The sequence below is a fragment of the Leuciscus leuciscus genome, assembly GCF_965113295.1.
Source record: "Leuciscus leuciscus genome assembly, chromosome: 22".
NCBI lineage: Eukaryota > Metazoa > Chordata > Actinopteri > Cypriniformes > Leuciscidae > Leuciscus > Leuciscus leuciscus.
Window position 1 is genome coordinate 6,041,192 of NC_138746.1, and position 26,458 is coordinate 6,067,649.

The window sequence follows — 26,458 nt, forward strand, 5'->3', positions numbered from 1 at the left end:
ATCTAAACAGGGGCAGGGATCTGTTCGACATTATCAGTATGCTTGATGAAAACTTTGATAATATTCTTCCTGACCCTATATTACTCAATTAGAAAGGTCAAGAAGCTCATTAAAAAGAAGATTTTAACATGCAAAATTTGGCCCATACGGACACATGCATATGTGCATTAATACAAATGCATATGATTAATTTCATCTCAGCATAAGGGAGCACGTGCGCGAAAGAGAGAAAATGTGAAGTTTAATTGCCGTGTTGAAGCGGAGTCTGAGTGAACGAGTGGATCAAAATAAAGTGGATTATCAGATTAAAGGGTTTTGCCACACGCTGCGCTTCAGTTAGATACACACTAAACTTCCTCTGAAATCACACTGCTAAATTACCACAAACACACAAACAGAGAGCACACATCAAGGAGAAAGGTGTGTGATTTCTTAGATGTTCATTATTCAGCTGGTGTTTATGTTAATGTGGCGTGGTGTGTGAAACATTTCATGTGTACTAATTGATTTGAGAGAATTCTCCATGTGGGATCTCAGACATTTTTGCAAAAAGTGCAGCGGTTTCAAGTATATACTTGTGTTAAGGGATTCATCAGAGGCCATCTGTTTCGGGAATCTGACAACATCATGCTACTTTTTAAAAATTCACATCTGAAATATTACATTTCTTGGTTTTGAATCTGAATGTTATTTATTTAACTCAAATGTATGCGGCATCTGCTTTCTTTTCAGTGTGATTTCTAATGTTTGTATAAATTAAGGGCTCTGTAATAGTAGTCTAGCGAATGTGCCGGAGGGAACAAAAATACACTTATCTCTCACTCATAATAAATAAACATGACAAAGCTTTACCCATCATTCCTGCATACTTCTATGGACATAAAACAGCATCAAAATCACTATATACAAACACTTTAGTAAAGCATTAGATCACAGTGACTCAGCTGGACAGAGAAGGAAACTAATCCCACCAATCAGAAGTCATGGAAATCTGACCACTGAGGATTGAATATCCACATCCAGTTTAGACACATACCGATCAAAGTATCCTTACTATTAAAAATGATAAAGGTTACAGTAACAAACAAGCCTGATGCTACAGTGATGAAGAACATTATTTATTTCCACAAGTAACTTTAAGCTGTAGTCCTTTAGAAAACCATCTACATGTCCTTTAAAGAGCCCAGAAACCAATATGCTCTATAAATTATAATCAAAAGCAAACTCAAGAACTCAACAAATCAAAAGCCTAACCAGACCATTCTGTAAAACATTTATTTTTAAGTGTGTCTAAACACCACTGAGCTGTGGAGGTCAGGTCAGGTCAGGACACAACACAGAAACATCACATGTATCTTATTCTATAATAACCTGTAAGTGTCTAAGCTCTAGTTGGAGTCAAGAAGAGACTCTCTACAACCCAGAACAAGACAGCTTCAGGTTCAGATCCAAACCGAAAGATCTACAACAACCAGGCTGTCCATTTGAATCAACTTAATACAGAGAGCTACTTTCGTTTGACTAACGACAACATTTTCTTGCAAATTCTGTATTGGTGAAGATACTATGCCAAACTGCAGTATCCATGAAGTAGACACTACATAAAAGCGGGTACCGACATTTGTAGCTTGAATGTGCAAAGCTTGTGATGTCAGCCACTACCAGTTATTTTAGCTATACCACCACAGCTCATTTATGCTGCATTTGTTATCATTTTATCTTAAATTATTATCCGAGGGTCTGAATCAGCTCCCTGGTTCAGTAGTCTGGGCAATGATCAGGGAGTCGGCCATTTAAAGGGCTGTCTCAATCGCATAATCCTTCCAGTGCAATGAAACTTTTGCTCCCTAAAAGTCCCACAATGCACCATGAAAACCAGGGAGCATTGATGCTCACTGTAACGGCACGATAAAAACAATCCAAAACCACTAAGGAGCTGAGTGAAGGAATGACGTCTGTGACTTGCCAATGTTGCAGGTATGTGTAACAATCAAAATATTTATCATAAAGTACTTTAAATAAATCAAAATTAAAAAGTCAGAAAAAATTCAGTTCTGCTGTTGATCATAAATACCAGTAGTGATGTTTTACAATGTGGATGTTGTCATGTCATCATCAATATACTGATTCACAACCTAGGGAGCTGATTGAGACGCAGACAGAATCATAAAAACACTGGTTTTTAGTGCAAATAGTTTCACCCTTTACTGCACTTTTCCATTCTTCTAGATATTTAGCGACTGATGGACACCTTTTCAACGGACAACATTTCCCCATGTTGAAAGATATGGTGGGATGTCTGAGACCAAAGACCCATTTCCAGACAAAATATTTGAGATTTGAGTGTTTATATTTCAACCTCCGGTTCACCTAAGCGGTGCATTTCTGGACTCTTAACGAAGTCTTCACACTACTCTCAGTGGTAGCAGCAGACTGCTGTTAAACTAACATTATAATTATCTGCAGTATGCCCTTTATTCAAAGCCAAACAGGCCTGAAGTATTCTGTCATTTAAACAGATGAATGCACATGCTACAGTTAGCTAATTGACTAATTAGTCTAATTAAGCCACTTGCCAATTTGGAAGTACGCAAACAGAGGCGTCTCAGTGGAATTTTAGAGGGAAGGAGAGAGTCATAAATTGGCTGGCTGATAAACTACTGCAGTGAGACACCAGCTTTAGACACATACAAACAGTAACCCTTTGGACACTGAGGGTAATGGTAAAATTTACTAACAGTTTACTTCATAAGTCACAGACAAGTGACAACAGCAACAGCACCAATGTTAACACTAAGAATGTCATAAAACAATACGCCACAAGAGGTTGTGCGTTACAGCAATTTACCACAGGTAAGGAGCATTCTTACAGGCACAAGGGGAAGCAAAGTGCCTAAAGCACCCTCAAAACACTTACAAAATGCAAACCCAAAGACCATTGCAGAATACTTAATAATAATAAAAAAGGACCAAAGTCCTTTGGCAGTAAACTCTCAGACCCCAATAACAAGGTGTTATTTTCACACAAAAAAAAAAAATATAAAATAAAATAAATAAATAAATAAATAAATAAACACACATAGTAGATTTGGAAATGTCCTAAGCAAAAATTTTAGATCAGCATAACTTTACCATTTTGTGATGACTTTGCATCAATGGAAATCATGAAGTAAGAAAACATTTAATAAAAAAAATAAAAAAAGAATAATGAATTCAGAATATAGTACCAAAATATTAAACAGCACTTTTGTTTTCAACATTGATGATAATAAGAAATGTTTCTTGAGCAAAAAATCTGCATTTCTAAAGGATCATGTGACACTGAAGACTGGAGTAACGATGCTGAAAATTCAGCTTTGCCGTCACAAGAATAATTTACATTTTAAAATATATTCTAATAGAAAAGTTACTTTAATTTGTACCAATATTTCACAATATTACCGTCTTACTGTATTTTTGATCAAATAAATGCAGTCATGGTGAGAATAAGAAAAACTTTACCGACCTCAAACTTTTGAACACTATTGTATATTTAGGGTATGTCTTGTTTACACAACAATGATGAACTAAAAACGGAAACTTTTTTCCTTTGAGTTTTCGCGTAAAGACGACAACATTGTCAAAATGGTCCCCGTTCACACGGATCCATGAAAACGATTAAAAACGCTGTATTCTGCAGCAAGGCCAGTAGTTGGCGATGTCACTTTGTAATAGACTGAACACATAATATGCATGCATGCAACACAACCGTTTTCATAAATGAACAATAACGGTATCATTTTAAAAAACTTACTTTCACCAGTTTTCAAAAGTTGGCATTTTCAAGCCCCCAAAACGCCTTGCCTAAATGAATGGCCGAAACGCATTAAAAGTTTTCAGTTTTTAGTTGAAAACGGAGACGTGTAAACGGCCTTTAGAGCGTTACAGTTTCCACTGTTACATTTGTCCCCTACAAATAAGCACAAGCTCACCAATGCACTCACAAAAATGCATCAAGCAATATGATGCACAAACTCACTTGATCCTGTATAAACACAGATACTGTTCGTGTCATTATACTATGCATATACACACACCCCAGTGAAAAGTCTGCGTCTCCATCAAGTCATGAGTGTGAACGTGTTGGTTTGCATGTGTTTATTCGTGTAAGTGTGTGTGTTTGTGTTGGGGTGTGCCAGTGCGTGTGTGTCATTTGGAAGTCCTCCAGTACGAGGACATCTGCGCTACTAATAAACTATAACTCTGACAAATTGGCACTGTCCAATCATCCGCCCTCTCCATGAATAAGCCATCAGAGTCATCCAATCAGACATGGCTGATGGCTCCGACCACCAATCAGAGTCAGGCAGGGCACAGAGGACACACAGGGCACGCTGACACTGCTGCGGGTGGAAATGAACCCTGACTGAACCAATGCTGGTCTGGGAACAGCTTGCCACATCCTAATTAATCTCAATAAACAGAAATCAACTAATAAGGGTCTGCACGACGACACTTTTTTACTAGTCAACTGGTCATACAAAAAGTATTAAACTAGTTGTGACTTTTTGTAAATGGCTCACCATACATTGGCAGCATCAGCATCTTTGCTGTGTGTTAGTCAAGGAAATGTTCATGCTGCATGCATTGTCAAAGTTTCATGTTGCTTATGACATCAGTTTCAGGGTGGGTCACAGGAATTTTGGCTCTCTAAATGAATACATAGCATAAGAAAATTAAAGAGGGAGGCAGGGAGCAATGGATACACAATAAAAAAACTTTCAAACTTGTACTAAATTATAATCAACTGAGGACAATATAGTATATGCAGATGATAATATATTGATGATGTCATGGGAAATGATATCATGAATGAATATGTCATGAAGATAAAGCTTAAACTAGCCCTGAGTCCACATATCCAAACAACTTGAATATGTGGAACGTCCAAAAATGTAGTATTTGCATCTAAATAGATACAAGAAAGTAAAGATTAATCACAATTCACTATTATATAGAGGTAAGAGAGAATCCAATTGGAATTCAGCATACAAGTATAACAATGATGTCATCGCTGTCTGTTACATTTTGAATGCTGAACATTCTCCCAATGAACATTCTATCAGTCAATGGAAGATCTTCAACTACGGACACTTGATTTTTATGTATTGGTCATTTCCAATCAAGCTATAATTGTCAAATTAGTATAATTGTGTCAAATTGCAGTGTAAAAATAATATTTAATTGTATGTATACCTATCTAGCCTTAGCACAACAAAGGTATCAGACATTTTATTCCACCATCATTTCCATCACAGAATGCTATTATATAATGTAACTTATTACATGATAATTTATAATGCAAAATATGCATACTACCAACAACAAAAAAGCTCAAAAGTTTGGGATAGGTAAGACTCTTTAATGTATTTGACAAAGCTGAATTTTCAGCATCATTGCTCCAGTATTATCATTACTCCAGTGTCACATGACGCTTTAAAGCGACTTTTCAAGAAACATTTCTGATTATTATCAAAAAAGTTGTGCTACTTAATAATTTTGTAGAAACCATGATATATATTTTTTCAGGATTTTTGATTAATAGAAAGTTCAAAAGGACAACAATTATTTGAACATTTTTGATCACATTGAATGCGATCTTGAATAAAAGTATTTAAAATATCATACTGACCCCAGACATTTTAATGGTAGTGTAAGTTTCTACACTTTTGGACATTGTTAGTAGACAAATTTAATAAACTAGCTTTTATGAAACACACATCTAAACATACACACACACCGCACACAGACGGATCAGGTAAAATGGGCTGGATGGCAGAATTCAGAGATTTTATGGATAAGTGTGGTGTAAGTGTATTTGCGGTTCAGAGAGCCTGCTATCAGCGAAGAGGCCCGATAGATCTATTTTAAAACCAACTCACGACAACACGCGCCAAGGTGATGAAAACCCTGACACTCTCAAATTGCCCTGTCAATCATCGGGGTCCCTAAAAATGCTGAAATACATACAGGTACAGACAGAAACTTAAAGACAGAGACTGTTAGAGTAAAGCACTGCTTGAGACCAAACACAGTTAAATCTAAACCAACTATACAACAACACACAAAAGTTTATTCCTAATTTTGCTGCAATCATGTACTTTCTTCTCTGTCTATCTATACTGTAATATCAAAGCTGGCAGTGGTTAGCTGACACTGTCCTGTTCTTTCTGTGGCTTTGAGGGAAATATTTAAAGCTTACAGTAAGTGTGTATTTCTTTCTATCATAAAATGTTTTCTTATGGTGATTTTTTTTTTCTTTTCTAGTGACACCAAAAATAATAATTATAATTAAAGGGGTACTTCACTGCTGCCAAAATTGGCTTTCAATAAAGCTTGGCTGCCTATGCAGTAGAAAGGTGAAAATTTTTTAAATCGTTGCTACCTGACTAGAGAAAACCGAGAAAAAAGGATGTTGTCTTCCCTTTTGCCAAATAGGTAGGAAAACTTCAATACCCATAATGCACTGGGCATGTTGCGTTCCACGGCCACTCCCACCAGTCTACTATGGATACGCTTACCAGAGTCAAATACCGCCTTGCTTTAGTAGGAAATATTTCTTAGCAAACTTTTAGTCATAATGGTGTCGACTTGTATTATTCCCGGGTGCTAGAATTTAAAGAGTAAACGTTTAGCAGGAATTAGTTACTTTCAGTTTATAGTGAAGGATTGAGAGTGTTGTTGGCAACGGCTAAAGGCTGTAAAGATTTGTAAATATGGAGAAAACGCTGCAATGGAAAATCTGAAAAAAACATTTAAAACTAGATGACCACGCAAACAGTGTTTTATGCCAAATGGAGGGGAAAACTGAGAGAAACTGCCATTCAATCTATTCAAAAAACACAAAACTCTGCTGAAATCAATTCTAGAAAGTATAAAATAACATAAAATGCAACTTTGTGAACTAACATTCAATGCTATATTTCTTTTATAATCTACCAAATGCATAAAAAAGTCCAAGTCAAAACAAGCAAAAACAAAGACAATGTATTTGTTTTCACATGAGGTTTTCTTTATGGAGAGAAGCCATTTATCTAGGATTAAACAGCCCAAGTGCTTTCCTTTAGCAAATATGCTTGAATTATACATAAATGTTTATTATTCAGTCCATAACAACAGAGAGTTTAAGAACTGAGGCAAATAAGGAACAGTGAGGCAAACCGCAGACTGAGGGTCAGATAAGACCACAAAAGCAGCTTATGATAACAAGAGGTCACAAAGTTAAATAAACATGCATGCTCTTTGACCTAAAAACTGGGAGAGGTGAAAGAGGCATTAAAGACAGGAAAACTATGAATAAGGGATGAAGAGGAGAATAAGAAGAGAGATGGGAAGTAAAGACTGTGAGGAGGGATTAACGCCCTTTATGAAATGAAAATGTTTGCCAAAAAAGTGTATGTACGTGTTAATGTATAAATGTGTATTGCTGTAGTGCCGGTGCTTTAGTGCCAGTGCTAGTGAGGGTTTTGCCATGCAAACTGTTTAACATTACTGCAAAATATATATATATATATATATATATATATATAAATTTAAAAAGTAAGAAATGATTTTAGATAAACTAGTCGACTAGTTGGTTGTTGGATGACTAAGCAAATAATTTACTGATTTCAGTCACTGATCATTTTCATCCAAGCAGAATTTGAGATAAGGTACCTTTAAAATATTTAAATCACTGGATTATGTAAATAAAAAAATAAAAAAGCAATTACCACATATTTATTTCATGCAAAAAAATAAATACAAATTGTTGAATTCAACAATGGAACAATTGAACTTTTTTATACTATATACTCCAACACTGAAATCATAACGCACACATCTAGTTAAGAATAACTCTTCAAACTATGGGTCTTTTGCTTAGCTTACACACGAAAGCAACTGAACAAAGTGAAACTCAAGCCAAACGTGGTCCATCCAGCATTTATGGACTGAAATCAAGAAAACTGAAAGAAAAGTTCAGACAGTGTGTGTAGAAACATCCATCAGTGTGTGTACAGACAGAGCAGTATGTGTGTGTTTGCGAGAGACACTCACCCACTGGTGTGTTCTCATAGATGAGCAGGTACGACTGGAAGAAGTAATTCTGGAAACGAGGTGGCTGATTAGAGGCTGGAGGACAGAGAGACAGAGACATGGGTCTTAATAACAGAAAACACATACAGTTACATTAGATGGCAAACAGAAAATGACATTGATGAGCATCAAATGAATACTTTCAATGTGGAGCCTTCTCCAGTCAATATAAGGGCCAAGTGTGTGTGTGTGTGTGTGTGTGTGTGTGTGTGTGTGTGTGTGTGTGTGTGTGTGTGTGTGTGTGTGTGTGTGTGTGTGTGTGTGTGTGTGTGTGTGTGTGTGTGTGTGTGTGTGTGTGTGTGTGTGTGTGTGTGTCTTGACAGTGGAAATCAGCCACTTCTACAGCACACTCAAAAAGGGTTTTCACAACATCTCATAGAATTGTATTGTGTTCCCCAAAAGAACCTTTCAGTGACCAGTTCTTAAAAGAACCTCTTTTTGTGTGTGTGTGAAGAACATTTTAATCATCAAAAGACATTTTTTCCACTATAAAGAACCTTTTGTAAAATGGAAAATCTCCATACATGTTAAAGGTTCTTCATGGACCTGTAGATAACAATAAAGAACCTTTACTCTCAAGAGTGTAAAATGAAAGTTTCTACAAGGGCCATTAGCCAGTGTATAGGGTTCAAGAGTTGGTTAGTTATGTACTATGTAACCAACCTGAAAAGTAAATATATGATATTGTTGTTTTATGTGCGAGACATGTTTCCCTAGTGTATAGACGTGTGTGTGTGTTCTCTCTTTCGAGGGGTAGCAGGAGACAAGCTGTTTTGTCAGGAAGATCAGGAGAGCTTTGATCGCATGCATGGGTAGTGGGCCACAGAGACAACACACACTAGAAAGGGCTTGTGCGAGTGTGTTTGAAGTGCTGGTGTCTGATAGGGTGAATAACTCTTTGACTCCGCTTTGAACGTGGCAAGAACAAACCCAAAGAGAGATGGAGAGATGCCGAGCAAGAAACGAGAGCCATCGACTGTGCATCTGCCAATACACACTAACTAGAATCAATCTGGAGTAACACATCAGCCTCTGTTAATTACTGGACCATTACAGAATGGCAGCAGATTTCAAATGAGTTTTAGGTGTGTGACAAAGTGAATCAGAGATTTAATGAGAGTTCATGCCAAAAGCAAAAAAACCTGCCACATCTGTCCTGGTTTCAGCTCCAGATCTTTATACTGTAATGATAAAATGAATAGTAATATCATTATTGTTGCTTAATGAAATTTTCTATGAGCCACATGCACTGAAATTAAACTGTAATTAATACTGAATTTAATGTGATTTAACGATGTGTATTTATTTTAGTGTAAGTAAGTAAGTAAGTAAGGGTTAGGGTTAGGGTTAGGGTTAGGGTTAGGGTTAGGGTTAGGGTGGGGCTGTGGCTGTGTGCAAAATTTCTTTCGTTTTTTGGACTGTGTTTGTGAACTTTGTTTTTGACATAACCTTGTGTGTATTTGAGAGTGTAAGTACAATAAGACATGAAAGAGAAATAATTTAATACTGGTGGTACGCGCCGTCTGACCTCCAGCTTTCTGTGCGCGTGCTTCGGATGCGTGCGCTCAGAAAACCATAATATGACAGAATTTTAAACTGATATGGCTTTAAAATGCACGCAAATAAAAAAACTTTCATGATGACGTAGAGTGTGGCTGCGATAGACATAATAATCAAAACCAAACAGATGTTTTGTTAGTTTTTGGCAGACTATCCAGTCAGAGGCACGAGCTGCACAGGCTCCGCCCTTTTCTGGAAAGCAGGGTGGGGAGCAGCAGCTCATTTGCGATTAAAGATACAGTACATGCACGAATCAGGGGACACCTGAGACTACATCTTGCAAAAATTTAGGCATTTTGAAGTATGTAGTTTCTGCATCACTAATGGCACCTAGCGGAATTACAAAAAAATTTAAATATTTCCAACAACCTTGCAAACGCCCCCTTTCATGCGTCAAACATCACAAATATATCTCTTACAGGTACTTGTAAAGGAATATCTGCAACAGGTAAATGCAGGCTACTTTTAATCAAAGGTCTAACATATTAGGAATACTTTTAGCTGTGTTGCTGTGTGTCATAAGTAAGCAACAGGCTTTATGTCGAATGTCACATTAACAAACAGGAAAACAGGTCTCTTTGCATCCGCTTGTCAGAGAAAGTGTTGACAGCAGTACGAACTAACAGTGATATCTATGGACTTTTAAGGTAATCATCTTGCCAAGCTAGTTATCATTATTGTTGGCATTTTATTCAGTTTTAATATCCAAATGTTAGTGAAAAGAAGAAGAAAAAACATTTAGATATCAATCTGCATATGTAAGGAACATCGGTTATGCTCATCTTTGCTTGCTCATTTGAAGGCATCTTGACTAAAACAGCTTTACATTTAACAAAGCACATACAAAAGACCGGAAGCGATGCAACCTTGTTTGTTACGCATAACCCCCACTGAGGCCTTGTCCACACTAATAAATTTTCGTTTGAAAACGCATCTTTTTCTCTCCGTTTTGGCCTTGGTCCACTCTGAGATGGCGTTTTTATTAATGAAAACAAAGCTTTTTGAAACGCCATTTTCGCGTTGTAGTGTAGACTGTCAAACCAGAGGTATTTAAAAACGATGACGTAAGTATAGTCATTTGACGCATATTGTACCAATATATATTCATGTTTATACTGGTATTGTGCCTGTTATGTGCTATTCACTTTCACACTGTTGCTAAAACATGTTACTTTGCACACTCTACATATCACAGTCCTGCAAAGATGACAGAATTTACTCACATTTGCTGTCCTGCGGTAATACATAATACATAATACGGGGTGGTGGTGGCGCAATGGATAAGACACATGCCTTTGGTGTGAGAGACCCGGGTTCGAATCCACTGTGAGACACCAATGTGTCCCTGAGCAAGACACTTAACCCCTAGTTGCTCCAGAGGCGTGCGACCTCTGACATATATAGCAATTGTAAGTCGCTTTGGATAAAAGCGTCAGCTAAATGAATAAAAATAAATAAATAATAATACATGAGAGCAGTTGCGTTTTTGACCATGCGCAGTAAGGTGAATTTAGCGTTTTCAGGCGTTTTCCAAAAGTTTCTCATCCACACTAGCCTGGGAAAACCCAGACAACTTCCAGCAAATTTAGATTTGCTCTGCAAGTAGTCTGGCAAAGAGCTCATTCAAGCCCATTTCTAATCCGTGGAAATCGCGGCACCAATCAGAAACGTTGAGGCGGGCTTTACACAATGACGATCGCTCTGATTGGTTTTAGGTCTATCCAATATCCTATCCAAAGGCATTTGAGCGATGTCCGTTGGTGAAGCGCACCAACTTTTAAATGCATTATTATATTCAAATTGCAAACACATGAGGACAGTCTCCATGAAAGACCCACTGGCAGATGAACGTGCTACTACATTTCTCTCCGAAACGGTAGGAAATTAAATTAGATTTAATAGAGGATTTTAACTGTGACAAGATGATTTACAGGGCAGTTTACGTGACAGGATGCACGCGACAGATCCGTCCGATAAAGATGACGAAGTAGTATGTCCCAAAGCTTGCCTACTTTTTTGCTACACATTCAAAAGTAAATACCTTTTCTTCACAAAATGAGTACATACTTGTATGGCGTAGTGTAACTTAGGCGAATTGGGACGCAGCATATGGCTTTACACGATGACGATCGCTCTGATTGGTTTTAGGTCTATCCAGTTGCGCCCAGAGGCATTTGAGCGACGTCCGTTGGTGACGCCCCTTTGGAAATGATTTATTAATGAAGCTTTGCCAGACCATAACTCAGTTACTACTGAGAATGGTCTGGTTTTAACCAGGCTACATCCACACTGAAACGTCAGAAAATGCCTGAAAACGCTAGTGTGGACCGAGAGCGTTTTTAAACGAAAACGCCGTTTTCAAATGTATCCGGATTAATGTAGATTGTACATTTAATGTAGTAATGTACATTTGTCTTTCTGAACGAGTGCAGGATGATGCTGTATGGTATTGAAGAGTCCATTGTAGCGCATTGCATTGTAATGCCACGTTCGCTTTGACGTGTTCATGACGTTTTATCTTTGAAGGTCTAAATACAATGAATTTTGGCTTACACTTCTGTAATCGAAGCTGAATGTCTTTTCCCATGTAACACGTGTAACAGTCATGGTCCTACAGCAGCTAACTGGATAGAGATTGACAGATCTTCAATGTTTAGATAGTGCCTTGGAGGCTCAATTTTTTTACTTTTCGGGGAGATAAACCAATGAACGGCTTACTAATAGAAGTCATTGAACAGTAAACTTGGTTAAGAGAATGTATTTTTAAAAATCTTACATACTTCGCCTTTAAAACAATTTATCAAACACATTCTTTAAATTACAGGCTTTAATGAAGCAGTTTAACTTTACTTTGGGGTTTTGTAATAGTTCACAATGGCCTGCTCTAGACTCTATTTTATAATTACGGCCATTATCAAGGAAAAACTATAAGCCCTCTACAAATTCCTCCAGATGTAGTTATGCTGCTTACACTGCTGCAGACACAGGATGTGTGAAACAAACTTTGTCGCTGATGTTTTACCATTGTGACATTGATTGAGTGTCTTTTGAGTGAACAGTTCAGACAGAAACTCACGTCAAATCAGATCTCTTCACAGACATCATCATTTTTTATGAAGACAGCTCACCTCTCTTCCACTTTATACCTTTAAGCGAGAGTTCACCAAAAAAAATCTTTTACTCCTCTTAAATTTACCCTTTTTTCCAAGGAACACAAAAGGAGTTATTTAGCAGAACATAAAGGCTGTTCACAGTCCAAGAGAGCAGAAAAAGTACTTTATATGACTCTTGCTCTTTATTCAAAGCCTTCTGACTTTGGGCAAAAAATTATGATTTTCAGTGAAAAACCACTTACATTTCTGTCTCATAATTTTTTTTTTAATGGCTTCAAAAGACTTCAAGTACAGCGTGCAAGTCCAATGGACTAGTTTTACTGTACTTTTGTGGTTCTTTTTTGGCACTTGATTGTCTGGATTGTGACAAAACAAACACTATCAAAAACAATACCACAGTGTCAGTACAGTTTGTGTAAATACTGACGTTGTACTAAGAGGATCGATCCTCACATAAAAATATTGATACCAAATGTTTTAACATGTAATTGTATTACTTGAAAATAAATGCACAAAATAAACTTAGTGGGAGAAAGAATGAACTTACAGCTCCAATTCAAATAGAGAGCTGATATTGACAGAGACAGAAAAATCTATATATTGCTACACTGAATACAACATAATAATGCAAACAACTGAATACAAAGGCACTTTATAATAATGACATTTATTATAAATATTAATTACATTTATTATAAAGGGTTTATGTGAAATTAAAATTGTTTTAAATTATTAAAATTGTTACTTTTTAAAGCCTATTAAATGTAAAAAGATTTACAATTATTGACTTTCAATTATTCTGTGATGTTAAATGGCTATAATTACTAATTTCATCTCCAGAAATTGAGGGGGTGGGGGGGCGTTAATTCATAGTACTTAGTACCATTAAACAAAATATTTAAAATATACTATCTTTATGTTGTTTCTACACTAGTTTCAGTGTGATGTATTACAATATAAAAATATCTAAAAACAATTAATGTTAGGTGCAATTAATTACAGAAAATGTATGATTAATTGATTGACAGCACTAATTAAAAGTCTTCTGAAGCCATACAGTAGTTAAAATGTAGGTTGTTATTCACTGGAAATCATGCATTAACAAAACGTAAAATAGTGTGCCAAGTGCCAAGTAAAGTGCCAAGAGTCTGTTGGAAAAGGTGAATAAAGCAAATGATGTCAAATTTCAGTCACATATTTTTTGTCACACAAAGCTATCATATGGCTTCAGAAGACTTGGAATATAGCGCACAAGTATGAATTTCTTTTTACGATACTTTTATGATGTTTTTTGTCCTTGTGGAAGCTTGACAGTCACGGTCACTGTGAAAAAGTTTGGATAATGACAGAATTTTCTTTTTTGCGAACTATTCTTTTAAACTCTCTCTCTCTCTCTCTTTTGGTCGAGGAGTGTTTAACATTCAGTCCTGAGTTGTTCTGGGGTTCAGGGCTCAAACTCCCTCCCTAATTTACCTCCATTTCATTTAACCCTCAAAACCCTTGAACCAATCACAGAGAGCTAATAACCATGAGAGAACAGCTCCCACAGGGCCGATGAGAGACAGAGAGGAGTGAGGCAGATTAATGAAGAAAGATGGAGTGTGTAAATGATTGAGAGAGGTTCAGCAATAGGAAAGGACACAGACAGGAAGAGGAAGAAGAGGGCAGTGAATTATAAACTCCTCTGGACTGATGTTAAGTGGCAGAGACACGGTCTTGTTAAACGGGCCGCTGCAGAGCGCAGGTGTCCAACACACACACACACACACACACACACACACACACACACGAACAGTGAGGAATGATAGACAGCTGTGTGTGTGAGAACAGTGATGGAGTGAGATGTCTAAGAAAAGACAGGACATGTGGGCTGATAGAAGGACAACAGGAAGGTAATGAGTGCAGGCTGAAAAATGAGAGAAACAGATGAGAGTGACACAGAAGAGGGACCGTTGTCAGCACAATCACAGCTTTAATCTGAAAGTCTGAGAGACACATTTGACCCGTGAGCAACAAGTTAGTGGGGGACTGAAGATGGGCGGGGTGTGATGCCACTGGGCTCATGAATATTAATTAGTCAGTGCTGATGTTGTTACCTCATTAATATTCATCACCTCAGGTTTATATAAACAGGTCCTATTCTTCGTCTCACACTGATTTAATGCTTCCTCAGATATTTTTACATTCAGTTTTAATAAGGAATGTCAATTTAACACATTCATTTGGTCTAATTACTAATGAAAAAAGTGATTAAAAATGAACGCATCAATGCTAGATTAACAATTTAGCAGGACATGGATGTGTTCCCGAGTTCAAAGACAGCAAGATGGAGTTAAACGGTATGGAACAGAAATGAACGCAAGAATCCCAAGATCCAGGTTTTTTTACATGGCGTCATAAATGCAATGATTATGTTCCAAAACATCTGACAAAAACTTTAAAAAACTGCGCAGGCAGAATGCTAGAACAGAAATTTGATGAGAAATACAGTAAAAAAAAGTATTTTTCATACTTGTAAAGTTATCTTTGTGAGGACCAGCTTAAGTTTTAGATCATCGGAGTGAGGACAAATAGAGTCAAATGTTTCAGCCAGTTCTCTTTCTGATACCCCTTTAAAGGCCTGTTTGAGGAATAGAGATTGCATTATTTATAAAAAAAATTCCCCACAAAGATGGCAATATCTGAAATCCTTGTGGGAAAATGTTTTAGTCCCCATGAAGAAAACAACTTATAAATCATACTAATTGATGTTTTTTTGGATGTGTGTTCTTGTTTTACTTTGTAGGACCATATGTCCCAACAAAGATAGTAAAATGTGAAAATTGTAACATTGTGGGGCCATTTGGCCGGGCCCCACAAGTAAAACAGCTTATAAATCATACCAAGTGATGTTTTTTTGAAAATGTTAAAATGCAGAAACTTTTCTGTAATGGTTTAGGGGTAGGGTTAGTGTAAGGGGGATAGATTATACAGTTTGTACAGTATAAAACCCATTACGCCCATGAAAAATCTATGTAAAGATATAAAAACAAGTTTTTGTGTGCGAGTGTCATCCTTACCTTCAGAAAATGTGTGTAGCAGCAATAAGGAGAGGAGCAATTTAACCAAAGTCATCTTGCCTCCAGAACCTTCACACCACGACATCTCCAACCTGCAACACACAAACACACAGTAAGAGCACAGTCACCAATGCGTTCAGAGTGGCATCATGAAAAACAATCACAACTGTTTGGTGCTACTAGTGTTTCAGAAATAACACACTGCACTGGTATTGTACATTAAAGCCTTCATGATTAAAACATATTTAAAATTCTATGACATTAGTAGAAACAAAGCACAGCTGGTAATCGACATCTGTGAGGTGAAATCCATCTCTCTAAATAAATAATGTTCATGTTGAGAGTTGCGATGTCTCCAGGTGAACCTCATTACAAGTTCATTGCACCTGATGTAAACATGTGATATGCAAATAACATCATTGTCTGGTTCCTGATAAACTGTAACAAGCTGCATGAATCTCAGTGAAGAAAGAAATCTCACAGTTTGCACATTGGTGGCTACAGAAATGGACTTTAAAGTGTCCAAATAAAAATCCAAATGCTTTCTGAAAATTCAGTGGTTGTTCAGTTTGCATCAGTTTTCAAGGGGTTAGACATTTAATTTAAGGTCAGTATAACATCTCAGTATGTGAATATGAAGCCCAGAATCTTATATATGCAGCTACAACAAATGCATTCTCTATCCTGAGAAGAGTTTTCTTTTCTTTGACACTGTCAGTTTTGTAGCCTGGTAATACCAAACTCTGCTACTTCGCTTTGCTTCGTATAGACAGAGTCTGGAAGGGCATAATAGAAAAGCTTTTTCTTTCTCGCGGGGGGGCGCTTGTCTGAAGTTGTCACATGTATGATGCTAAAAACAAAACCATCGAGCGAAATACCGGAGTGAACATGGCTGTGAACGACTTTTGCAGATTATGTGAAGATTATGTAAATCTATGCATCCACGGTACAATCAGCGTCTACGTCACGGCCCTAAGCCCGCCCTCTGTTCGTTGATTGGCCGGCTGTTTTCAGGCCGGAGGAAAACTGAGAGAAAGGTCGCTATCTCAGACTGAGTACAGAAGCGAACTGAAATTGAGCGGAAGTACGAAGTCTGACGTAGTCAGGCTATCAGTTTTGGGGACTGACAACCGCATTTATTTACAGAAGTGAGTCTCGAAATCTCCAGTTCAAAAAGCAACTTACGTTGTCTCGGATACTGTCTGTATGAACGTGCAACTGGAGTCAAGCCCTTATTCTCTTACCAATAACCATAGTGACAGAGGCCAAAGTAATATCAAAGATGGCGTCGTCCATAAAACTGAAAAGTCTTATCACTTTTAAAAATGACAAGAGTCCAATCAAGTTCACCCGTCAAATCTTCAGTATCCGACAGCAGCTTTTATGACGTGTCATGTGACACACAACTAGTTATCCAGTCAGGTTCTGTTCACACAGGGCGGGTTTTCCGAGAATGCGGTTGTGAGTCTTGAAAATATACGGGTGTGAGTTTGGTTATATAATGCGGTTGTCACTCCTTTAAATACCTGTACTGTGTGTGAACGTTAACAATAAGTACTGAAATACAGGACTGACAGACTGACAACCGTATTCTGCTGCTGTGTGCCAAAGTTTGCAAAAATGTTATTTATTATACATACTTACAATCATACATATATACACATGCACACATAAACACACACACTTAATATATAAGGTACAATGGGGCTAAATGCGCCGCGGGGAAAAGGCACCTTTGATTTTATTTTCCTCTAAACCACTAAATTGCACAAAAACTTGCCGCAGCACTTTCCAAAACATCTGCTTTTCAAGATGCACGTGGAAATTTGGCTGATCCTCGACGCGATCGCGAGTAGCAGTGAAAAGTTATTGAATATATTTTGAGAAAGGTCTTCTTAATGATTTTCAACAGTTTTTCAATAACGGAAGAATACGTAAAAGTATGGTATTTGGGGTCATATGTGCCACTGCTGTTGGGGCAAAAGGCACAGTAGTTAATAATAAATATGGCTGACTTTTACATTTGTTGACATGACATGGTTAGATTCAGATGGTAAATATCAAATATTAATTTGGTTGTCAACTGATTGTTATGAACAAGTATTAACTTAGACATTATTAAAAACATTATTTTAGCTAAAGTATTTGTATCAATAATGTGTGCCTTTTACCCAATGCTGGTGTTACATTATATATATACACAGTATATATCCTCACTATAGCTAGAGGGCAAAAAGTTAATTTCGTACCCAGGTGAACACCCTTAAGAGTAACTCTTTTGCTGGCAGCAGAGCATGAGCTAAATAACTTAATTTGAAGATAAAAGGCATAATTTGCTAGCTCGTAGTGTTTTACACCCTGTTGAACATGAAAGCTGCAGTTTGAAATGATTTTATGTCTTTGATTCTTTTAACTTTGATATACAAGCAGAATAGCAGTATGTGATGTTTAAGTATTTGTATTGCATTCGAAATCTGTCAACATAATTTTTATTTATTTTTTTACCAAACTGTGCAGACCTACATTTAATCATATCAAACATTATATGCAGTCTTCTCTTAGAAGACTTTCTCCCAAATATTTTGCAAGCTAAAAGCACTTTCAGATGTACAGTACGTGAAGTCACTGAATAGACAATACTGCTTGAGGAGAGGGGTATTATATTGACAGTATTAATGATTAATGGGCATATAATTTATGCATTAAAATGAAGAATAGTTTTACACTTGCTCAAGTGAGGAGGAGGGTTCACTCAACAAGGAATTCCCACAGAGTGAAGTACTCACACACACTTGAGCTAATCTTGTGCTGCTAATCATCTCATCAGCATCTCTCTCTCGCTCGAAAATAAATAAATGAAATAAATAAGTGTCTGAGTGAGAGGAGTGAAAATGATATTTACAAGGGAGCTTATGTGATGAGCGACTTAATTACAGCAACTGTAAGGTCGAAATTAATGATGTATAATCACGTCGCGTTCACCCTCAGTTTAATTAGGCTAATTACCGAGCTGGGATTGGCTGAGCTTGTTTGTTTTGCTGGTATTTGCTGTTAATGCTACAGCGTCAAAGGTGTCCGCAGGGATGGAGAAAAGATACGATCTAATTCTCTCAACATTCTAGGAAACCAATCAAATGGAAGTCTTAGGATTTAATTCCAAAATGAGAAAAACCTCAAACAAGAATCCCATCTAGCACTGGATCTCCTGGTGGAGTGATTTGTACATTTTGCACCGGTGTCAATATTAATGACATACATCAATATTTGTGAGAAAAACATCCAATCAAAGATAATTAAAAGACATTATTACAGTGTTGTATTAGACAAGTAAATCATTAAATAGACATCTCTCACCACATGAGCGTCACATTTTAAGATTTTGTGTCAAGTTAAAAAAGGACCAGATTTGGACTCAAAAACACCCTTACGCATTGTGTTCACAATAGCTGCATAAGTCAGAAGGTGTGTGTGTGTGTGTGTGTGTGTGTGTGTGTGTGTGTGTGTGTGTGTGTGTGTGTGTGTGTGTGTGTGTGTGTGTGTGTGCGCGCGCGTGTGTGTGCGCGTGTGTGTGTGTGCGCGTGTGTGTGTGTCTGTTGGCAGAACTTGATCTACCTTCTCAGTGTCCATGATGGATTCATTATTCAGAGGATCTACCTCACCCATGGTATGTCTATCTATCTGTCTATCTATCTATCTATCTATCTATCTATCTATCTATCTATCTATCTATCTATCTATCTATCTATCTATCTATCTATCTATCTATCTTCCAAAGAAGTGTTGTAAAACCTCAATCCTCACAGTTTGAGTCTAAAATAAAATAAAAAGTGTTTGTTCTCAGCTAAGTACATTACAGTCAAACTGGAAAAGCACACGTCTTCTGTGTGTCCCTGTAGACTCAGTAGCAGGGCACATTGTCAACAAAAATACATGAACATTGCAACAAAATGAAATGAGCAAGCTGCATATTATAATGTTTTGGTTAGCATGGGCAATCCCTGGTGTGGAATTTGAGCAACAACCTTGGCAGTGAATTGCATTTCGAGAGAAATAGAAGAGACACGAAAAAGAGGAAGAGAAAGAGAGAGCGAGGGAAGGCGAAATAGTCGCATTTGTTTTCATTTGGCATCTTGCAGTTTCCTGGGTGATATAATAAAAGAGTTCCCTGGCGTCATATAGCAGCACAAACCTTCTCTGTCCACTGTGTAGCAGAGCATTCTGCCACTGTCACATGGGCCCAATACAACTGCTTCTGCTGCAGGGAAACCCACACAATATACTGTATGATGCTTATGCTTTCTCTGAATAGGCATATGGTTTCAGAACAATGTAAAGTAAGTAATGAATGTTTAATGGATGCAATACATCTCAAACATACTAATATTCAATAAAACATGCTAGTAGGATGTGGGTGCACAGCTCGAAGAAAAAAATGTGTTTGTAATGAAATACTAGCTGATCTGAATACTTCCAAACATTTTAAATGTAACTATTAAATATACTAAACTACTATTTATTCCAATAATTTCTTAACATAATGCTGTTTTTAGCGTCTTGTAAATATTTTGCATTTTGATTACATTTTGTAGACTTTTGGTAGTTCACTCAAATAATGAGCTAAAATACATATTAAACAACATTAAAGGTATAGCGGAGGATCTTTCCAAATTTTAGATAAGACCCGCCCTCTCCACTTTTTGAAAAGTTTGATTGATTCACCAGAATGATTGACAATTAGGAGGACCAATAGTATAGGTTACCCACCAGGAAGTAAAACATCCTCCGCTATACCTTTAATTCCAATGTATTCACACTAAAAATGGGAAGTAAATTAACAGACTACAAAAGTAGATAATTACAATCATTTCAACTTTTTAAATAAAGAGAAAAAACACTCTATTATTATGTGTTATTATAACACTCAATATTACGACTCATGGGGCTTTTTTCAATATAAGATGATAAATGTGAGTTTACATGTCTTTACATGAAAGTAGCTAGTTCTGGCTTAGTGATGAAATGTTATGAATATTGAGCATTATTACTGTTTAGGGCTGTAAAAGATTTATATTGTCAACAAATTTTTAAATTTTGCATTGTAGCCTGCCTATGACCCATAAATAATAAAGTAAAAGTCAATATATTTACATTTGTGCATGTAAAACAACAGAAAAGATTCAGAGCTACATTGTTTTTAGCTCATACAGTGCAGAAATAGGAAGAGTATGTTAGTATGCTAGTATTCAAACATATATCCAGAAATAAAACAGTTAGCAGTGTGACTCAAATAAAGGTTATATTGACCTAGAGCTAAATCTTCACTCTTTAATAACCCTCACTAACACTCACTGTCATTAATAACGTATATGAATGTGTTTGCTAGTTACATCATCACTGTATGTTTTGCACACTTAAAAAAACCGAACTCTCTCTGACCTTACACATAAAAACCCTAACAACATTTATGAATAAACAAAATTATGAATTTGATGCACACACTAAGCAGACCCTAATAAAAACATAACCACACTCTGCTCTAATATGAGACAAAAAGATTAAAGAAATGTAACAAAAGCAACAACCTCTAGGCCAAAAATAGTTTTCTACTTTTTTTTTGTTGTTTGAAAACCACTCATGTCTGGCAACGGAAATTGAAAAAAAGGAATGTAATTCATTTTCAAGATGCTTTCAAGCAGTAAATTGGTTGATTATAGTTTGAGAGGCTTGTTTTAAGGTATCAAGGGAAACTTGAAAAGAACTACCAATAAATAAAAAGGTTACTTGCCCACAGGGGTGGCTTGAATAATCCAACTCAGCAAAAAAATTTTGCATTATTATTCAAACTTCCTGTAATTTTACTAATGAGAAACCTACTGGGCCCTGTGTCCACAGTTCACAGAATGTGGCACTCTTGATGGAGCGAACGCCCATCATCACATCCTAAACTAAACTGCTCCAGCCCAGAGACACTTTATATTCCCATTTTGATTCTTATTTGATATTGCCACTGTTGTCCTTTTTATTTAATTGTTTTCATAAATCATTACTTTTAGTCAACCTTTACATCTCTCTGTGGGTTTTGCAAAATTTAACCAATGAAAAGTATTAAAATGAGCTTGTGACTAAACCTCAGATCGCCATTGGATCCTAAAACTGTCAGTCAAACCTTGTAACTCCACCCACCTCTATCGTGAACGAAGTGCCGCACGCGATTTGGACCATCTCTGCTTGTTTGCAATGCAAGGGTTATAAAGAACTGGTTCTTTGAATAAGTACAGCGTTTTATTTACTCAAGAAACACTATATTTAAAGGCAAATTTTTTTTTTATTTGAGGAGCGGAGAAGAGTGTCTAACATTTGTTGTCAAGTCATAGTCAGTACTGTCTTAAATAGCCTGTATGAAGCACTTCATCTTCAATAACATGCGATTTTGGACAAATGACAGAAAAAAACTGAGCGCCCATATAGCTACAGTAAACTTTATGGTCAGGTTTCACAGACGGGGCTTAGATTAAGCCAGGAATAGGCCTTAGTTCAATTAGGACACTTTTATAAATGTGCCTTAGAAAAAAATGCTCAATGCATCTTGAGACAAAACAATGGTACTGATATATTTAAGATATGTCAGTGCAAGTTGCTTTCAGTTAAAACAGCTCAAACATGCATTTTAGTCTGGAACTAGGCTTAAGTCTTGTCTTTGAGACCAGGGATATATCTTGTAAGTTGATGAAAATGCAAGTTCTAATGACGGACAAAACACATATGTCTGAAATTCACTGGTCAGAAACCTCATAACTCCATTTGAGCTTGATTTTGTTAAAATGTCAATAATTTAATGACACAAGCAAGTGTCTGACAGTGACAATATACAAAGCCACAATATAAACTTGTACAGCACAGTGTTTAATTATTTAGAAAATGCTGTGTTTTTTTTCTTCTTTTTTTTTCTGAAAAGTAGCGTTTTTGGAGATACAAAGTTTCCGCCTGAAAGTGACAATATATTATATGCACATCATAACACCCACTGTCTTTCTTAACTCGCCACACACCCTTATAAGGACTAAAGGAACACAGCTTATGTAATTTCTTTGATGATAAAACACTTTCTTTTATCTCATCTTAATATGCAAAGATAACTATTAGATTTGACAATCTATTTGTCATGCTGCAAACTAGTTGTGATGCTGTGCACATCCTAATGTGTACCTGTGACATGAATAGGGATGGGTATCGTTAAGGTTTTAACGGTATTACTACTCTTACCGATACTCCTTATCGATCCGGTACTTTAACGGTATTCTTATCGGTTCTTTTTGATATATTAAAAAAAGGGGAAAAAATTATTTAGAACATAATTAATATTGCTTTATATTTTGAAATGTAAAATAAATATCTATAGCAAAAGAAAAAGCAATGCTTTAACAAAACAAATAAAACATGTATGTTATGCAGAAGGGTGCTGGCTTTTGTGTTTTATATAGACAGACAGGACGCCAAAAACAAAGTACAAACACATGGTCAAACAAAAAAGTATACAATAAAACAAATATACAAATTATATACCCAGTGCTTTAATTTCAGTAATGTCCATTGACATTACTGTTCAGGAGTAATATGGGTTAAAAAGACATCTAATAAAGTCAGATGTAAAATAACACTGCATAGTTTATCATAGATAGATTAAAGCTTATATCATTCAAGAGCTGTGACTTTTTTTCTCTTTGCCTTTTGTTGTTTGATTCACATTAATGGAGCAATCGTCAGCAGGATTATTAGACTGCTGCCTCTTTAAGACCAAATGCAGATCTAATCATTATTAAGCCTCATATTTTCTCCCAACTATTTACGCCGATTTAAGACATAAACTGTATTTAAGTGAATAAACTGTTTAAGTGAATCTCCAAGACGGCCATTTTGACATATTTGTGTATTTGATCGTTTAGATGCGCACACGAAGCCCAAAATATACGTTGCTTGTCTCGTTGCGGTGTGTTTCAGAGCGTGCGCCGCATTTTGGAACAGCGTCTATTGCGTCAATTTTGGTACTTTTAATAGCCTTTTATTATCAAACGCGTCCCGCAGTTTAGCAAAAGTATAGACTACATTTTACAACAATCACCGATCGTGCAGATTCTGACGTTACTTTTGGGTTTTAGGGAGAAATGACAGCGCATCGCTCTGTGAAGGGAAGGAAGTTGCGCTGGAGAGAATGTGGCTTTAGTTTTTAATGGTTACACCTCAAATATCTTCTTTTTTATAATCATTGGAAGCCAAAATCTAAATCTAAAATAAAATTAGTTTAATATCAAAGATCTAAAGTGTAACCTTTTGAATGTTTTGTCCTCATCGTCACTCATTAAGCAGGGCTGTTGTGTTGCGCGCGCCGTGGCTTTGCGTGAAAGATCGCTCTTTCTCTCTCTCTCTCTCTCTCACACACACACACACACACACACACACACACACACACACACACACACTCTCTCTCTCTCTTTAGCAAAAATGCATCACAGACAAATGGTTCCATATTATTATATATAGAAGTGGCTGGCGAGATTAAATTCGCAAGATAATAATTTCTTAATAGCAATAATAAATAGCACGTGTACTTTCATAATTTCTCCAGTACCGACAGCAGAACCGATAACGTCCGAGCTTAACGATCCAGCGGTCTTTCAAAATTCAGCACCGGGGCCCGTTTAATACCGGGTTTCGGTACCCATCCCTAGACATGAAACACAACTTGCACTTCAGTAAACAGACTAAATGAGCCCAAATGTGCTGATGGAATTATGGGAGTTTGCCGCATCAGCCCTGTAATGTCATGTGAGTGTCATCAGCTAGCATTTGACACTGATCTCAATGGACTCAAAATGGGTTGCACACTACATGCCACTTGACTTCGACTGAAGGGGAAGTTCACTGAGATTTACAGTAATTGTCCCCGCTGATAGTGTCGTTTATATGCATGTGCTTTGAGTTGTTTTAGCGCCCAATTCAAAATGAATTATGCAAATCAGATAATGGGGCAAACATGGTCACAGCATTGGGGCTGTTTGTGCAATCTGATCATAATTTGCCGGGTCAATAGACTTTTTTTCCTCAATGTCAGTACTTTGTTGTTACCTGTCTCACACCACACACACAATTGATCTGGCTACATTTACTGCTGCCATGCCGATCACTACAAAATGCACTCAAACATTCTTTTTTACCACCTACTTTTCATGGGTGTTAAGAATCAAGTTAGGGGTCCTTATGTTTAGGAACCCAGCACATTCTATAATAAGTATATCATTAAGATTGAAAGCGTTTATGATTAAAAGATGCAGGTTTTTGCATTGAAGTATGGTGCAACTGTTAAGTCAATTTGCCTGTGGACATCTTGAAACTTTAAAAGGCTTTAAAAGTGTAAAAAAAACACTACTATTCAAAAGTTTGGGGTCGTAATTTTTTTTTTATGTTTTAGAAAGAAGACTCTTATGCTCAGCAAGGCTGCATTTATTTGATCAAAAATTCATTATTAGTGTAAAAAAAAAGATATATATTACAATTTAAAATTACCGTTTTCTATTTTACAGTTTTTTTCGATTGCTAAACGACAGTGAGCACAACTGGAGCTACATGTGCAAAACTCTAACTACAGTCTGCACTACCAACAGTCACCTGAGCTAAACAGCGAACATCACCTGCAAAACTCATTCCAAGCAACACAACTCTTAACACATGGCTCAAAACAGCTCAGTGCAGCCAAACACTACACACAACCCTCACTGAGATAACACACACTGTCACTCAGAACACACTGAGAGGAAAAACACTAGCATCAAACACCAATACAGAAAATACAAACTTTTCATCTTTACAGTTTGAACAATTTCAGTGACTTCATACAAAGTAATATTTTCTTCAAAGAAAAGAGTGACATTCTTTCACATGATTTATTTAAATTTTTAGAACATAATTCTTTAAGGTAAATGAAAATTAGCAGTTTGCTTCAATAGTCTGTAGTAATTTACGGAATTACAGTAATGAGAAAAAAAAGGTAGAAACTAAAAGTACATACTGTAATTCGAACAAATAATTGAGGGGCTAATCCTTCCTCTCTCTAGCATCAGGCCACAGTCATCAGTGTTTGAAAGGCACAAGGCTGAAATCTATTCTGTTTCGAATGGGTTCACAGTTTTGACAGCAGTGTGTTAGCATTTGAACAAAGTGCTGTAAATCCACAGTGTTGTGCAGGTTGTGGTTAAAGTCATGGGATAAGTGTGTAGAGTTTTGAAAACTGTGTTCAAGCAATGAAAAACGAACTAGAGTTTGGTCCACATGAACTGCTGCTGTGCAGACTGTAGTTAGAGTTTTGCACATGTGACTCCAGTTGTGCCCACTGTCGTTTAGCAATCGAAAAAAACTGTAATAGATTTTAAAATGCAATTTATTCCTGTCAATTCCTGTGTTTTTTTATGCCAAAAATAATCTCAAAAGGATGTTTTAGCTTGAATAATAAAAAGGATTTTACTGAAATATTCATGCAAGTGCTTTAAAAAAACAAACAATCCTCACATTATAAAATGCCAGATTTCCAAAGCAACCACTAACATTGTCACAAGGATG

The 26,458-nt window shown here is 36.6% G+C and overlaps 1 protein-coding gene across 1 annotated transcript in view; it reads right to left on the reverse strand.

Annotated features, from left to right (window-relative positions):
* The window catches only part of cdh23 (cadherin-related 23), a 270,521-nt gene that overhangs the window by 236,189 nt on the left and 7,874 nt on the right, over window positions 1-26,458 (reverse strand). The window contains exons 2-3 of the mRNA XM_082153247.1: window positions 15,848-15,939; window positions 8,077-8,151 (exon numbers count right to left, since the gene is read on the reverse strand). Coding sequence (XP_082009373.1) covers window positions 8,077-8,151; window positions 15,848-15,932 — 160 coding nt within the window. The 5' untranslated portion in view covers window positions 15,933-15,939. The remainder of the gene's footprint in view (window positions 1-8,076; window positions 8,152-15,847; window positions 15,940-26,458) is intronic.